The sequence below is a fragment of the Anguilla rostrata genome, chromosome 16, assembly GCF_018555375.3.
Source record: "Anguilla rostrata isolate EN2019 chromosome 16, ASM1855537v3, whole genome shotgun sequence".
Taxonomy (NCBI): Eukaryota; Metazoa; Chordata; class Actinopteri; order Anguilliformes; family Anguillidae; genus Anguilla; species Anguilla rostrata.
This window is the reverse complement of record NC_057948.1, coordinates 17,361,533-17,377,725: the sequence shown is the minus strand read 5'-3', so window position 1 is coordinate 17,377,725 and position 16,193 is coordinate 17,361,533. Positions and strand designations below refer to the sequence as shown.

The following is a 16,193-nucleotide window of genomic DNA, read 5'->3' as shown; positions in this document are numbered from 1 at the left end:
TGTTGGCAAGACAGGTCCTGTCATTTTGTGTTCACCACAAACTACCCTGGAACATTGACCAGTGAAGTTCTGATGAACCCAGAGACCAGTCAGCCCGAAGCACAAGCCAATAAGAGTTTCAGTACTGTTCCAAGGTACAGCAGAGTTTTCAGTGTGACATCAGTGTAACATCAGCAACTCCTAATGATGTTTATACAATATTAAAGCTGGTTCCACTGCCTGACACACATTTTTTATTTACCTTTCAAATTCTGAAATATTTTAGTCAATATAGAAATATTTAGTCATTAATACTATATATTTAGAGACATACAGTATTAATGTCATGCTCAAAGACAGTGCCTCTTCTTTGCACCAGTTCCAAGATTCAAAATTAATATTGATGGAAGCCCAATGCATTTTGTCTGTTTTTCTTGTCATTCTACTTGTTGCATTTGTTGTCCTGTGATTTCAGTATAAGGTCATTTGTATTGGGACAATAGTGGCAGCCCCTCCTTCCAGTATTCATCAGTTTCTGTCATATCTAATGGAAACATAACTGTAATTTGAGCACAGAACAAAACACGAAATATTTTCTGGAAATACCTTCAAATATTTGGAATGTATCCTTATGGCATGCCGTAGAACCCTGATTTTTATCTACGGTATCCACAAAGAAATAGCAAAAGTAAAAATGTGTGGGGTTTTAAGCAAGCATTAGTGTAAAATAATCCAATGAAATATGTGAAATTTTGAAGAAGTTTAGATTATTGTGTAATTAGTATTTACTATCACCTTTATTGCGCCATTAGTAATCTAAATATGAAGCCCTAAGTACATTTTAAACGTCTTAATGCGTAAATAATATTTCACATTTGACATATTAATGTATAAAACCGCAAATAAATCAGGATTTTCGCTTTTTATTCAAATATATTTAATGCAGCATGCGAATGGCTCCATCGTCTGGGTGAACAAGGTAAATGCTGTCCTAATTTCAGATGCGTAATTTGCTATCTGAAGTAACTGGCAGTTGCCAGCTCAGCTTTTAATGAAACAGATGTTTAAGCTCAAATGTATTTTTTATTTTTTTTTGTCTCCGTACAATGCGTAGCTACAGTGAACATGTTTCATGCGTGCACATATATCTTTAATATTGTTGCAGCAGTATACTGTATTATTATCATTCGACTATACGTAGCCTATCCACTGAAGCGTGTATATTTGATTGAGATGGGCTATTCGGGTTACTATTGTCGATCTGTATAGCCTGACAACTTAATATGCAAACATAATAAGCGGCCTACCGTGGAAAAATCCGTATGCAATGATTCAGCGATTAATCATTATATTTAGCGTTTTCAGTCTAATTTGCGTCCTACGTTTCCGATGCACGAACCATAGATCTAAGTAGGCCTAATCGAGTTCTGCCAAGTTGTGCTTCTGGGTCATCCTTGGCGTTTCTTTCATAACTGTCAGGATGTTGACGTTGCATAAACTGTTAATATCGTCGGGGACAAGCCGGAAGTTACGTAAATATATTGCGTATCTTTCCCGGCCGGCAATTGGCCAAGGTACTTCAAGTTCCGCCCAATAATAAACTAGATGCGCTGCAGTGACAGTCCCTGAACTGTATACGTTTTTATACAAGTAGGCTACATTTGGCTGCTGTGGTTGGGGCAGTTGGTTTAGTGCTAATGTTAGTTATTACTTTCTTGAAAGTTCATCCCCGGCTTCAGAGTCGCCACCAGGTCTACGCCAAACTGTATTCGTAGGCGAAATCACAGTTTTAAAGTCGCCGTCAGGTCTACGAGATTAACCATAGTAACGACCGATTAGTAAACGTTCTCGTCTGCACAATAAAAGGGCAAGAATCTTGGTTGTCAAAGTTAATCGCTTTTGAAAATCCTGACAAGCATCATGCAGAACTACTTCAAAGAATTAAGGCTAAGGCAATTTGTGGAAGAACACTCAACAGGAATTGTTGTTGCTATAGCCGCAGGTAAGTTATCGAATGTTCATTGCAGACACTGTAGGCTGTTTCTACGTAAGACATTTAAGGGCTAGCTCAGTGTTATGTTAGCGTCCACCAAATGTTCTACGAAATAGTCTGAAGAATGTGCTCTTTACGTTTAAGATTCATTCGCGTTCCATGCATACTTTCGATGGGAGTGTATACGATTTGCATTAAGCAATTGACTTATAGACCTATAGGGTGAGTATCGTTAAAATGGGACACTTTCTGAAAATTTGCATTCTGGAACAATTTACTGAATCATCTCAATGCTTTAGCTCCCAACTTGATACAGGAGAGTTCAAGATTTTACGATTCCTAGAATTTAATCGACGTACTGAGTGATATTGTTAAATATTAATTAGTGGACCATATGAGGACAGCATCATTTGATTTTGAGGGTTTGGTTGGCACGACAATATAAATTATATCTCTTGAAAAAGAGATTTCTAGAGACTAACCTGGTTAAATAAAGGTTAAATAAATTAATTTATTAATTAATGGCATGCTACATAAATGCAAGGCATGCAACCTCCTGTGTTTACATTTAAAGTACTAATTTGATTGTTTTATTGTTGGCAGCTTACGTAAATTTCACAGAAGAAAAAGAACAGCTTTTTTTCAGACAGAACCATCCCCTTGAGTTCCCTCTAGCTAGTGTGCATAAATTAACGTCTGCAGTTAGAAACAAAAATAATTACACTTCTGGATATACTAAAGTTCACTTCTGACTTGCTAATTGCTTACCAGTGGGATCAGTGAATTGCGACAGAACCAGAGCCCACCCCACCAATGTATCGATAGTCCCTTCCAGACATCAGCAGTGTTGATGACACGTTGTGGTTGCAGGAGTGGGTCTGGTAGCCTTGCGGCGATGGCTTGGTGGTGCTATCTGCCGCAGCAGGACCAGACTGGACGGGAAGACGGTCATGATAACCGGAGCCAACACCGGGATCGGCAAAGAGACCGCTCTGGACATGGCCGGCAGAGGTGAGTGCGCGACTTGTCTCACGCACAGGCCTGGCGCGTGACTAAACTTAAAGATAGGGAAGGGGTCGATAAATAATCGTGGTCCATACCCTCCATTTCACAGGCTTGTACCAACAACGGAAAGCTCATGCTTTATACTTTCATGTGATTTAACTTGCATGAAGCTTTATCTCAGGTAGCTGTCAAAGCGTAGGTAATTTTTCTGTGTTTTATCATGTGTGTACACACAGATGGAGATAGACAGTATTAATGTCTTGCTCATAAACACCAGGTGCACAGCAGCGTTTGCCTCCCTAACTGCCACATGCCACACTGCCACACAATGAAATCTAATCCTTGCCTTAGCATTGTTCCCCCATTCTGAGACTGTTAGCAGTTTATTAAGACCAAGGACACGAGCTGTACTGCAGCTCACCAAGATAACATGGCAGAAGTTTGTCTTTAATGGCCTCCGATTCTTAAAATAAGAAATAAATAAATAAATAAATAAATGGACACCCCAGAACAAAAAATCAACCACAAATAGCAAAAGAGCAGTGATCTCTCGCCAACTTCAAGCCCAAACTCACACATGCCTCATGCTATCTTGCTGAAGTTCCTCGGATAAACGCCCCTATGAATCATGTAGATAGCTGCAGGCTGTGAGCTTGCCTGACAGCTGTGCGTGCACACACAGGTGCCAGGGTTATCCTGGCCTGCAGGGACAAGGCCAGGGCCAGTCAGGCCGCAGATGAGATCCGGCAGAGCAGTGGCAATGGCAACGTGGTGGTCAAAATCGTGGACCTGGCCTCCCTGCAGTCGGTCAGGGACCTAGCCAAAGATATCCAGGAGACGGAGGAGAGGCTGGACATCCTGATCAATAACGCAGGTACATCCGGGCTCCACTGGGTGGCAGTCTTGGGTTTTGGAGACAGGTTTTGCTGGGTGAGGATTGAAGTAATCTTCTATTGCAGTGGTTCCCCAACTCCGTCCAGGGAGACCACTGTATATGCTGATTTTTGTTGCAACCACAGTTGCAATGTCAAAATAGCAATAAATTCCATGAATAATTAAAGTCCCATGTTCACATTGTGCTTATATTGCAAACAATTGCATAGGAAGGCAACCAATTTTTTAACTGATGAAATTAAAGTCTCTGAGGAATCAGTAGGCTCTTAATCAGGCTGTTTAATACATGTGTTTAAGTTGTTCATGTTTTCCTTAAACTTATTACTGTAGCACAATGCAGGTTTTGCCCACTGTCATTTGCTTTGTCATTTGCTTAATAATCTACCCAATGTTTAGTTTTATTGGCCATGTGTCCACACATTCACCAATTAGGAGCCTATTGATTCACATCAGTCTCTAATTTGATCAGTTAAAAAAATTTGTTACCTCTTTTTATGCGGTTGTTTGCAATACAACACAATAGGCACAGTGTGAACATGGGGTTTTTATTCTTCATGGCTTGTATTGCTACTTCTGATGTAATGCTGCATAAGAAGGTAAATACTCCATCTAAACATGAAAAACACATAATTAAGAAAAATTAACAGCTTGTTAAAATTATTGGATTTGTAACTGTGGTTGGAACAAAACCAGCATACGCAGTGGTCCACCATGACCATGCCTGGGAACCACCGCTCTGTTGTAATATTCCTGAAATCGGCTGCACCGCACGTTCGATTAAGGAATAACCGATCGCGATTTCAAAAACCCCCGTTACAGAATCCTTAGCGTCTCACTCAGTTGCGTTTCATTGAAGGCGTGATGGGTGTAAGCGGAGGGGCAGTCTCCTCTCCTGCCAGTTCACACGATGCCCTGAATGCTGCCAGGTATCATGATGTGCCCCAAGTGGCAGACGGAAGACGGCTTTGAGATGCAGTTTGGCGTCAACCACCTGGGCCACTTCCTGTTGACCAACTGCCTTCTGGACCTGCTGAAGAAGTCTGCCCCGAGTCGCGTCGTCAACGTCTCCAGCTTGGCTCATGAGAAAGGTGCCCCTCTTGTCCGAAGCGTTCTCCGGAGGACTAAACCCTCGTTTTAATTTGCTGGAGACTGGGCGAATGGGGTGGGGAATTGGTTCCTTCCACTTTTGGGCTAAAGACAAGTGAGTAATGATATCACAAACAAGTTTGACTCTTATTAAAGAGTCTTAAACTTGTTTGGCAAAGTTTATAATGCCTCATTTAAGTTCATGATTGACATCGAATGGCATAGAATCTTTTGTATTTGGTGCTTTCGGTTTTCTGTGATAAAATCCTTTCGTTACTATTTATTTGTCCGTATAACTATTATTTTTGCATATTTGGTATCGTATTACCGAATGATTCATTCAGTTTTATTCCAGTGTGGTTTTTCCATCAGGCAAGATTCACTTTGACGACATAAACCTGGATAAAGACTACCACCCCGTCCGAAGCTATCGGCAGAGCAAGCTGGCCAACGTGCTGTTCACTCGGGAGCTGGCCAATCGGCTGCAAGGTGAGTGCGAGCGCCGCCGTTATGCATTGCAAAATAGGCGGAGCTAGTCGGCTAAACAGTCAGCCATTCGCTCAATCGAATCAACTGAACCAACCGAAATACATTTCTGCTCGCCACAGCAGCGAGTCAACCAATGGGGCGGCTCCGTTTTTCCTGTTTGTCTGGTGAGTTGTAACTCTCCGCGCGCGGCTTGTTGGCAGGAACGGGGGTGACGGTGTACAGCCTGCACCCCGGGGTGATTCGCACCGAGCTGGGCCGCCACCTGTGGCCCACGCTGCCCCTGTGGAAGAGGCTTGTCGCCTGGCCGCTGATGCAGATGATCAAGTCTCCCTGGCAGGGGGCCCAGACCACCATCTACTGCGCCGTGGACGAGAGCCTGGAGGGAATCAGCGGCCTGTACTACAGGTGAGCCCCGCGTCTCCACGACCCCCGCGTCCTTCATGTAGGCCAGGTTTCCTGTTTGTGTCTGTGCTCAAGCATGCACTTGAAGCAGAACCCTTTTGATTTTTTGCAAGAAAGATATATCGGATTAACATGGTTACATACGATCCAGACAATCATTTAAAATGGTAAATGTTAACAAAATATACAGTAAAAGCATACTACAAATTGAATGTTTTGCTGACTATGCTGTCTGTACTGTATAATGTATTACATGTCTATTGATTGTAGCTGACAAAGTTGGATTTCCCTGTTTCAATCTGATAAACGGGGGTTCCAGCAAATCATATTTTGTTTGGCATGAGAATGTAGTAAACTAAGGCCAGGGCTGTTGACGCTGTGAAGGCCGATCATTTTGCCTGCGTTCGAGGGCGCGCCCGTCACTAACGGTGCGGGCCTGTCCGACCTGTAGATCCGTCTGGGAAGCTCTCCGTGCCTCCTCCGGGCCGAACGGGGGTTCGCGGTCATAGCTGTTACTGTCGAGGATGACTGACTGTGATCTCTCTCGTTCCCGGGCCCTAGCGACTGCGCCCCCAAAGAGGCAGCCCCCCAGGGCCGCGACGATGCCACCGCCACGAGGCTCTGGGACCTCAGCGCCTCCATGGTGGGTCTCGAGTGAAGCGGCGCGGGTGATTGGCCACAGGCGCACGGGGGGCGGACGGTCCTGTTCGCTGCCACTGCTCCCTCTCACAAGGCTCTTCTTCAGGGACGGAGTCATCCCAGCCGCTTGTTTTATCCGCACTTTGCTTCCTCTCCTTGTACGGAAGGCCGAAAGGGTCAAAAATACGTGAATATACTGACGTGCGGAATCGCACGTTGTCAACGCGTTGTTTGCGAGTTCTCGGTGCGTTGACAGCGCGTGATTCCAGACATCTGTTTCACATATTTTTGATCTGCTTGGCCTTCCACACTAGGAAGGATGCAAGAAAAGGAAGCGAAGACTGATAAAAATAAAAGTAAATGAAATGAGGCCCCTCAACCAAACCCCCTCAGTGCCAATCTATGCCTTATTGTTACAACATTAGTGCAGTGAGTGGAATCCATCAGCAGGGGGCCTCCCTCTGAGGATGCTCACCTACCTCCTCAGGCTTTTGAATCCTCTTTCCTCTCTCTCTGCACCCTTTGCACAACCTCTAATCAACCTATAACGAAAGCACACTGCAAAACAAGAGGGCTTCACAAGGACATTTATTCAAAATATACAGTCGTTGCACTACATACAAAAATACTATACATGGAATGGTGGAAACAAGCCTTAACACTCCACGGTTCTCTCAAAGTTGAATCGTATGGAAAAAGCGTATTGTTGTTTTCTATGTTTTTAAAAAAAACTTTTTTTATCTTTCATTGACTCACTCCCAAAGATCCTTTGTAGTTGGCAAAGTTGTGAGATTTTGTTTCTCTTGATCAGTGAACATAATGTTTCATGGTAAGTCCAGGCAGTTCAGCGTATCTGGCCTATGTTCATGTAACAGTCTAGACTGCAACCTGTACTCAAGTCTGATTTTTAACATTTTGACGTCAGTTTATCTTTAACTGATTTTTACGTATGCCTGATTGTTCTGGTGAAGGAACTCAGCCTTAAGTAGGTTATATAATTCTCTTTCAGCTGGTTTTAAGGAAATGTACCCCCGCAGTGTGTGCGACAAAGCCATCAATACGTCTACAGGGACCATACGGCCTGCAGTAGTATTAGGCATCGCAGCTATGTGGGGTAGGAAGTATTTGGAATTTACTTCCTTTTTTGAGAAGAGTAAAAATGCTTTTACATGTTTCTAGCTGTTGCTATATCACTATGCTATATCTAGCTGTTGGTTCAGACACTTAACCAAGGTTGGAAAATATTAGAAAATATTACAGAAATTTGAAGTGCTGTGTAAAATGGGTGAATTTTTTCTCTGGAAAATTTTTAAAGAGAAAATAAAGATTGGTGTTGGTAGACTCTCCAAAGGAATTACTTGTCTCCTTTCCTTTCCTCCTTACATGATAAAATATACCATGTACTTCCTATAACAGGATTGTGTATGTTCTTTAAGTATATCAATAACACATCTGCAAACTGCCTGATTAGCTTTGCTTGTAGGCTACAGAGTGGGTGGACGTACAGCCGCGATTGGGTGTTCCTAATTGCTGGCGTTTCACTTATGTGTCGCTGTTCATAGTCGGTCAGACTGTTTTCGGGACCTACTGGAGCCATTCAACGAGTACCACGAAAACAAGGAAAGCAGAATTGCATTTACAGTGCAGGCTAAAATAACCGAGTGACAGCCAATGATGGGCACAACCCTGGGGCTCAGACTTTTCGGAGAAGAATACAAGAGTACGGTCTTTTCAGGTAGCTGCTCAGGTTTGATACTGTTGCGTTACAAAGAGCTAGCATAGACTGACTGACATGTAGGTACACGACTAATGTGATAAACCACGTCAGAATATATGGCACTTAAGTATGATCAGAGCTACAGAATGGCAACACACATCTGTAACGTAAAGCAAAAGTGCTTTTGGTTGCATATTTATTGAGATTAACTAAAAAATCTGTGTATCTTTGATCGACACCCTTGCTCTCATTCATAGATGCTGAAGGCACTATATACAAATTGGCTACTAACATTCTGTCCCTGTTTCATATAGCACTGTGACTGCTGAAGAGTGAGTCTCACTGTCCATTTCCAGTGGGTTACATAGAATTTCCCTTATAGCTGAATGGGTAACTGGGAGGGGGCTCGTTGATTACGGAGAACCCCCTTGGCTGAGAACGGCTTGAAAATAAATGCTGGTTAGTTGATTTTCTGTTCGTTGTTCAGGGACAAAACGGTGAGTACTTTATCTATAAATGGTAAGTTTGCTAAATATAGCCACTCGACTCTTGCTGGAGACATGGCAACCTTGATTTCTGCACAAGACTGTAATGAATTAAATGAGGAAATCCATCCTTCCTCTTATCTATGCTGGCTTGTCCAGTTCAGGGTCATGGGCAGGCTGGAGCCTATCCCAGCGTGCGTTTTGCGCGAGGCAGGAACAGCCCTCTGGACAGGGCGCCAGTCCACCGCAGGGTGAACATGCATGCACACATTCACACTCACACCTACAGCCTGCTTAGCATCTCCAGTTTAGCCCCTCACCTGCACGTCTTTGGATTGGAGGAGGAAACGAGAGTCCTCAGAGGAAACCTACGGGAACGCGGGGGGGGGGGATCCGGGCCGACCGGGACTCGAACCCGGAACCTCTTTCGTGTGAGGCGACAAGAAAATCCGTCTGTGTTTCATCACCCGCCGCCAATTTTTGAGCATGGAAACAATGTCTGAAATGACTGTTATATTTTACGTCACGTTAGCGCTTGATTGGCGAATAAAACCATGCGGAAATGCTGTGTTTCGGCGGTGACAGTTTTTCTACAGCAAAGAAATGAAATGTGATTATACGGCTCCCTTGAACTCTCGCTGTGTAATTTTAGTCGATAATAGAAAGACTATGACGAACAATTAGGCCCTATTATGTTTCACCTGTGCATTTGTAACGGTGCACCCTGGGTACCGTTGGCTTTGAAGCTCGTTGATTGTTCATACTTCGCTGCTCCTCCTACCGAAGCTCTGCAGTCAGGTCCATAAATAAGCACGGCATTCAGCGGTCTGAAGTATCTCCCCCACGTAATTCAGCTAAAAGGTTTGAAAAGCGTTTTTCTCTTCTCTTAAAGAAAGTGATAAGGCTATCCCCGTTGCTTGAACGGCAGTGAAAATGCCTCGATTTTTTTTGCCCTGCAATAAAAATGGTGTGTCATCTGCTTCTAGTTCAACCCAGGGGTCTTAATGCAGTTTGTGAGTTGAGAGTGACTGGCTGTATACAAGCAGTTAGTGTAGATTTGTTTAGTCCTTGCTTGTCCGGTTTTCATTACGCGTGTCCCAATATTTGCTTGTATGGCCTGATGCACACGCGTTTAGGCGGTTTCTCTCAGGCCTGTTATACTGTTCCATCTCTTCGGCGGTGAGGCATTTTCCTGGTACCAATGAGGCCAAGGGGCAGGCAAAGGTAGCAGCAGCTCCTGTGTGTGCGTGCGCGTGTGTATGTGCGTCTGGCAGTGTGTGATTGACAGCACATCCATGGCACACTGGTTTCAGTGGGAAGCCACTGGGGTTTCTTACAGAAAGAGGTATACAGGAGCAAATCCTGCCCTTCCCCCTTTGCTATTTCTCTTAGCAGAACTGGGCATGATATGCTGGCAAACGTGAATCGGCACGTCTGCAGAGGGGTACAGGGAACTCTGGGAATCCTCAATGTGATGTTATCACTGCAGCTGTGCCGCTCGTACTCAGTTTTGGACTCGTGGCTTTTCTGTGTTCAATCCATTACACCCCTGAATCTCTCAACGCTGGAAACAGAAGCCAGTTTTCACTCGATGAAGACAGCAGGGCTGAAATCTGCTACATAGGCTCAAAGTTTTGGTCCTTTGTTTACTAATTGATCAGCTCCTCGAAGTTGGAGAGTTGCCTCATTTGCTCGACTTGCATAGAGTGCCTCCTGATCAGCTTCTTGGTGGGCCTGGGGCAGGGGCAGCCCTTCGGCGAGCTGGGGGCTACGGGGGCCAGGGAGCGGAGGCCGCTGGCCAGAGGGGACGAGGGCTTGCTGCTGGCCCCGATGTCCGGGATGGGGGGGTTGGGGTTGATGTTGAGTGGGGGCAGGTGGCCGGGGCGGGTGTGGGAGATGTGGTCGAGCAGCAGGGTCCCGGAGCCCCGCCTCTCCAGCAGCCCCGGGGCCCGCCGGCGCGCCACGCTGGGGGACGTACTGGCGGAGCTGTCCAGAGACTCCCGCGAGCCGGTGAGCAGGGCCAGCGGGGACGCGTTGTGCTTCCTCCTCTCGGGGGCGGCCTTGGGCGAGTCCTGGGCGCCCGAGTCGGAGTACAGCTGGGAGTCGGAGTCGTACTGCTCGTTGCCCAGGCGACGCCGGTACACCGCGTCCCGGAGGACCCCGCCGCCGTTGTCCGAGTCGGCGCCGGCCGCGCCCCGCCTGGCCAGGGCCTGGAGCTGGAGGAGGGACTTCTCATAGGACGTGCGGCGGGACGCGGGGGCGGACGACGTGGCGGAGGACGGGTCGCCTGCGGAGGGGCAGCCGGGGTCCCGGCCCTCCACGCTGTTGTGGCGCGAGAGTGGCGCCCGGCGGCCCAGGCACAGCCCGTTCACGCCGGCCACCACGTCCTCGTCCGAGTTGGCCCTCCGGCTCTCCTCGTGCGCGGAGGACGCCAGGACGGAGGGGGCGATCAGGCCCCAGGGCTCCGACTGCAGCCGCTTCAGCTGCGGCAGCCGCGCCCGCTTGGGGTTGGCGGGCCTCCTGGTGGGGGAGCCCGGGGGGTTCGGCGCCTTGACCACCGGCGCCATCACCCGCTTGGCCTGGAAACCGAAGACCGTCTCGTGCTGGCCGTCGTCGGGGGCGGGCGAGGTCTTGAGGTTGATGTCAGAGGGGGAGGTGCACGGAGCCGGGGAGCACCTGTCCTCCAGCTCGGGGGAGGGGGGCACGTTCAGGTACTGCTTGGTGGTCTTGGCCCCGGAGGCGGACTTGTCGGTGGTGATGATGATGACGTCCTTCCCCTTGGCTTTGCAGGCGTCCAGGAGGAGCTTGAGCGTCTCCTTGTCGTCGGCGTTGATGGCGTAGACCAGGGCCGAGGCCCCGCCCCGGTCCTCCAGGCTGGGGTCGGCGCCGTTGGTCAGCAGGAGGGACACCACCTCATGCCCCGCCCTGTGGCTGCAGGCGTGCATCAGGGCCGTCCGCCCCGTCCTGTCCTGGATGTTGGGGTCGGCCTTGTTCTCCAGGAGGTAGCGGACCAGCTTGGCCTTGCTGGCGCTCTGCTGGTCGGCGTGTCTGGACATGCAGGCCAGCATGAGGGCCGTCTCCCCGCGCTCGTTGCTCTCGTTGATGTAGGCCCCGCCCTCCAGTAGCAGCCTGGTCAGCCGCAGGCGCCGCAGCCATGCGGCCTTCAGCAGCGAGTTCCCGTCTGTCCGCAGCTCCAGCATGTCCTCCATCTTCCGGTATGTTCTTCAGCCTCGGGATGTGGGCACAGCCTGCGCCCATTGAAAAGCACATTAAAAAGACATTCCAGAGACATTCTGAATACAAATTTTTGTGGCCTTAGAAGTTGGGGTTAAGGCCTGATTCTGTTTATTAGATTTTCAGTATTCCTTATGTTATTGCTGTACACACACTGATTTATCTACAGCTTTCTGTTCAATATTATTTCGTTATTTAATAACATCAGCGTTGCGCGAGATATCTTGTTTTCTTCGGTTTACACCAGATGGCGCTATTTGGCTAGAACGGGGGTGGAAAATCATATCTGCAGAAGTTCAGTTGTAGGCTGTTTTTATCCGCTCTTTAGCACATACAAGACAAATGTGGAAGAAACTTAACGTCATGTAATAGGAGGGGGAGCAAACTTTAGGGACCATTCATCTATACAGATGAGAAGACAAAACGCGCTTTCTACATAGCTATATTAACTGCCTGCTTAATTACAAGGGGATTAACGGGAATTATCCTGGTGTTGTTTTTGAACTCACTTAATTAGTTTTAGAAGGGAAACATAGACGCGTGTATCTTGTTTGTTACACAGGCAATCTACATTTCGAGCGCCACGTCGCCATTATTGGTTTTAATCCTTGAATAACGCGTGTCAGTAATGGAGCTTTTATGGAGGCTCATTGCTAACCTGCAGCCAACTCCTGATAGCATTATTGTTTTTACAGGAATGGTAAAATGTGTGTCCTCTATAATTTTGGCCTATAGACGTTTTCCGAGTGTTATGGACAACTTAAATTGTTACTATGTTTCTTTTCCTCGCATGAGCAATTACGATATACGTACGGTCCCACAAATATGATCATTCTGGGTCTTATATATGTTAGCCTACTATTTCATGAAAATCTGAGGGTAAATTTTTAGACAACGTGGTAACGATTGTCAAGTATCCTCGCGATACTGCAGAATGAGAGGGGAAAAATCTAAACAAAAATAAATAAATCAATTCATAAGATGATGCGAAATTAATGCATCCTAATTTTAAACTTTCTGAATAGCAGTTTCTCGTCCTTAAAACGCTACTCCAGCTGTCAACAGTTATCGAAGTAAGTCAGAAGTAGACAGCGCCAGGAACAATTGTGGATTCATTGCAGTGTTCTCAGAAGTCTTTTTAATTTAACGCCTGCATAGTTCGACTCAAGTCAAGTCAGAGCCCCTGGAATACACTGAGGGAATGTACCTATTTATAGGTCTGAAGACTCGTTTCAAGGCAACGGTTTGAAAATAAGTCGCTGTCCATGGTTCCGAATTGGGAGCCGTCACCGGAGTCGAGCCTAAGGTTTCGACAGCCTTAAACAAATATGTTGTTGTGATCCAACATAAATCAGCAAATAACATCTTTTTTTAAAAAACTTCAATTGTGTGGGCCAGGTATGATCGTGCCCCTAAACGACTGCATATAGTGTTCATGCCAGCGGATCATTCTAGCCGTCGCTGTTTCTCTACGTGAGAATTGTGTGAATGTAGCAATCTAAGACAAATTTATTTTAGTCTTTTCAGTTGTCTTTGTACATGATTCTGAAAATCTACTCAACCTTCGCAATTTTAATGTGTGAAATTACGTTTTTTAGTGTTATGTACAAACCGCGCGCTGTTGGCATTACTAATGTGCCTACTTGATTGCATGGGAACTTTGAAAAAGCCACGTTGAAATCACCCTTAAACAGGACTAGTTATCCTTTCATGTTGCATTTCCAATAAACATACACATATACCATTAACTGAAACGGTCATGCAGTTTAAAGCTGTCTATTTAATCTGTTTAACACGCGCACAGATCAGTCAAAACGTCAATCCTTCAACTTTATACTCCAGAAAATAGGAATGATACAATGTAGAACTACTATTTTAGAGAGGCACCAATGCAGTCTTACCTCAAAAGAGGACAACTTTGCCATTTGGAAATGAAATTTGCGGTTGTCAAGGACCGATGAGAATCTTTGAAAATTAAGCGAAACCATTTTCAGATGACGCCCTCTAATTCATCGGCATGTGTCGTTTTCCCAGAGTTTCCTTTCCAGTACAGACAGAAATGTTCTATTTTCGGGAAAAAAATCTGGCGTACTGGGACTTCAGCGCTCAGAACCACAGCTCATCACAGATAGATTCCCTTTTGTTATGGCAACGCAATTGATCAGTCCAATGGCTACATCCCTCTAAGTGCGCACTGAGAGAAAAAAAACGAGCCCAAGATGCTTGGTTTATAAATAACTTATTTTCTGCTCGGTGAATGAAACGTGCAACTCAATGACGTCAGAATCTACGAAAATAAAGCCATACGTCCCCTTGTTTCAGTTGGGGAAACAGACGAAAATAGTTTTCAGTTGTTATGAGCTGATGCGTCTATATTTGAAACATAGCCTACAAAATGGAAAAACAAAAATGTTTATTTGTCATTAAAACTGAAACATATTAGGCCTACCTTATTGAAGCGGTTTTATTGTTTTCACAACAGAATGAGCGATAACAATTTTTCATTCCCACATATGTATCTGTCGTGTAATTATGCAGCCTACTTGACTCGGCGCACCATTTGTCTAATGAATATTATATAATTTGCATTATTGTATGCATTGATATGAGGGATGAATGACAAAAGTAGCCACAAATATTTTAAATATGCATTAATTGATCCATTGTGCTTGTTTCACCCAACTGTTTCCATCCAACATGGTTATGAAAGATTCCCTTTCAGATTATTTAGTTAATTTGCACGGCTGGTTCGCGAACTGTATTTCTGCAAGTATACCGCAGAAATCGCGCTGCAATTAGATGTCGCGCTTCATGTGACGACTTCCATCGCTCGCCCTCATGCTACAGGGATCAGGAATAGTGCTTTGACGTCATGTTCTCGACACCTTTTCCCAGTGCGACATCTGAAAGGTTACTGAGTGACGTGTCTCCATTAGAATAGAAAGTTTGCTCATTTTCCTTGGTGTACAGGGCATTCATTGGGTTCGAGACATTGGTCAATTCAAGTTTACTAGCGAGCGCGACTTGCTTAATTCAGTTGAGATGCTTTTTATTAATTGTTAGCTCATTCGTTTATAAAGTCGGATTGGTTGTGCTCATGGGTAGATTGCAACGGTATTGTGCCAGGAGAATTTTTAAATGTTCTGCCTCTCGCTGATATCCTACCTTTGCACTTTAAAGACCTTTGCAGCTACGCTGCGCGTGCATCAGGAATTTGGTTCGCAGTATTACCTGAACCATCACTTAAGGGCGCGTTCTCATCCCTATCCCTCTGAAATGACATGTCGACTGAAAAAGGAAACACTAACCCTGAACAATCCTCAAAGAGTAATGGCAGTGGTAATGTGTAAATTAATCTGGCTTCATTGGGGATTACAGTGTGAGTCACCGCTGCACAATTAAGGTTGCTGCACTGAAGCAGTCTCATTACCAAATTGCATTTAGCAAAAACATTTAATTATGTTTTCATTTCTGTGTACGAGGCAAGTCCTTGGCCATGGTCTTAATTTAAACATTTGTGGGTCAGTGCTGCGGTCGGGAGATCAAACTCGCGCGGTTCCCTATAGTACTGACTGCCAGTGTCCGCCGTACAGGCGACACATTTTTTCTGAGGAAATTTCCCATCCCCTACGGACTGTTTAAGGCTAATCAAAACACGCCATTATTTTGTATGTAGTTGGATATTTAATAAAGCAAATCGGTTTCAGAACCTTGCCTTGGGGAATCAGTAGGCTAATAGGCTGTCCACCAGGGCATTGAAACAGTATATCTCTTAGCGCACGGAAGCTTCGGTGGGACCGCTGCATTGTCTTAGCGTAATATGAAATGCATATTAATTCTCCCTCATATTGAGTTTCGGGCGAACACTCAATCGTTCCCAGGGCGCCGTGTGGTAGCTACTATTGGCATCCAGATCACAAAGCAAGATCATCAACGCCTCGTTTTAGGCCAGCAGTGGCAGGGAGAAGGTCAATTTCTCAGTGGCGATGGCCGAAGAACAGGATGCGTGACTTAAGATTGTTTAGTTTGTTTTGTCATCTGAACATTTGTATCTCTTAAATGTTGACATTTCTTGGCCGTATCAGACCGGTGGACAAATCCGAGTAAGCCGAGAAAATCGGTGAAGTTTTGCTGATACATTTTTTTGACATGCCAGCGCCTCTGTGGTAGGCTACTATATAGCCTGACCTATATTTTCTAAGTGCAGTATTGGGTTCCTGTGATGTTTGCCTTTAGAGAACAAAAACATTGCGGTATAATTTGAGGTAGG

At 45.6% G+C, this 16,193-nt stretch overlaps 2 protein-coding genes across 2 annotated transcripts; one reads left to right on the top strand and one right to left on the bottom strand.

Moving 5' to 3' along the window:
- The first annotated feature begins 1,550 nt into the window (after positions 1-1,550).
- Positions 1,551-7,841, top strand: si:ch211-107o10.3 (uncharacterized protein LOC407663 homolog). The gene is made up of 7 exons (XM_064313869.1): positions 1,551-1,981; positions 2,843-2,983; positions 3,660-3,851; positions 4,798-4,959; positions 5,330-5,446; positions 5,647-5,851; positions 6,410-7,841. The coding sequence occupies exons 1-7, from the start codon at positions 1,900-1,902 to the stop codon at positions 6,504-6,506; spliced, it is 996 nt and encodes a 331-aa protein (XP_064169939.1). The 5' UTR covers positions 1,551-1,899; the 3' UTR covers positions 6,507-7,841.
- On the bottom strand, positions 6,891-14,298 carry ankrd34c (ankyrin repeat domain 34C). Its single transcript, XM_064313867.1, has 2 exons — positions 13,825-14,298; positions 6,891-11,937 (listed from the first exon to the last, which is right to left on the bottom strand). The coding sequence occupies exon 2, from the start codon at positions 11,896-11,898 to the stop codon at positions 10,339-10,341; it is 1,560 nt and encodes a 519-aa protein (XP_064169937.1). The 5' UTR covers positions 11,899-11,937; positions 13,825-14,298; the 3' UTR covers positions 6,891-10,338.
- Positions 14,299-16,193: the final 1,895 nt, after the last annotated feature.

What these genes read in the sequence shown, in the direction of transcription:
- si:ch211-107o10.3 (XM_064313869.1), top strand. Translation starts at nt 1,900, where the DNA reads ATGCAGAACTACTTCAAAGAATTAAGGCTAAGGCAATTTGTGGAAGAA. An exon ending in CATCCTGATCAATAACGCAG is followed by an intron (nt 3,852 to 4,797) that starts GTACATCCGGGC and finishes GAATGCTGCCAG; the next exon opens with GTATCATGATGTGCCCCAAG. An exon ending in CAGCTTGGCTCATGAGAAAG is followed by an intron (nt 4,960 to 5,329) that starts GTGCCCCTCTTG and finishes TTTTTCCATCAG; the next exon opens with GCAAGATTCACTTTGACGAC.
- ankrd34c (XM_064313867.1), bottom strand. Translation starts at nt 11,898, where the DNA reads ATGGAGGACATGCTGGAGCTGCGGACAGACGGGAACTCGCTGCTGAAG.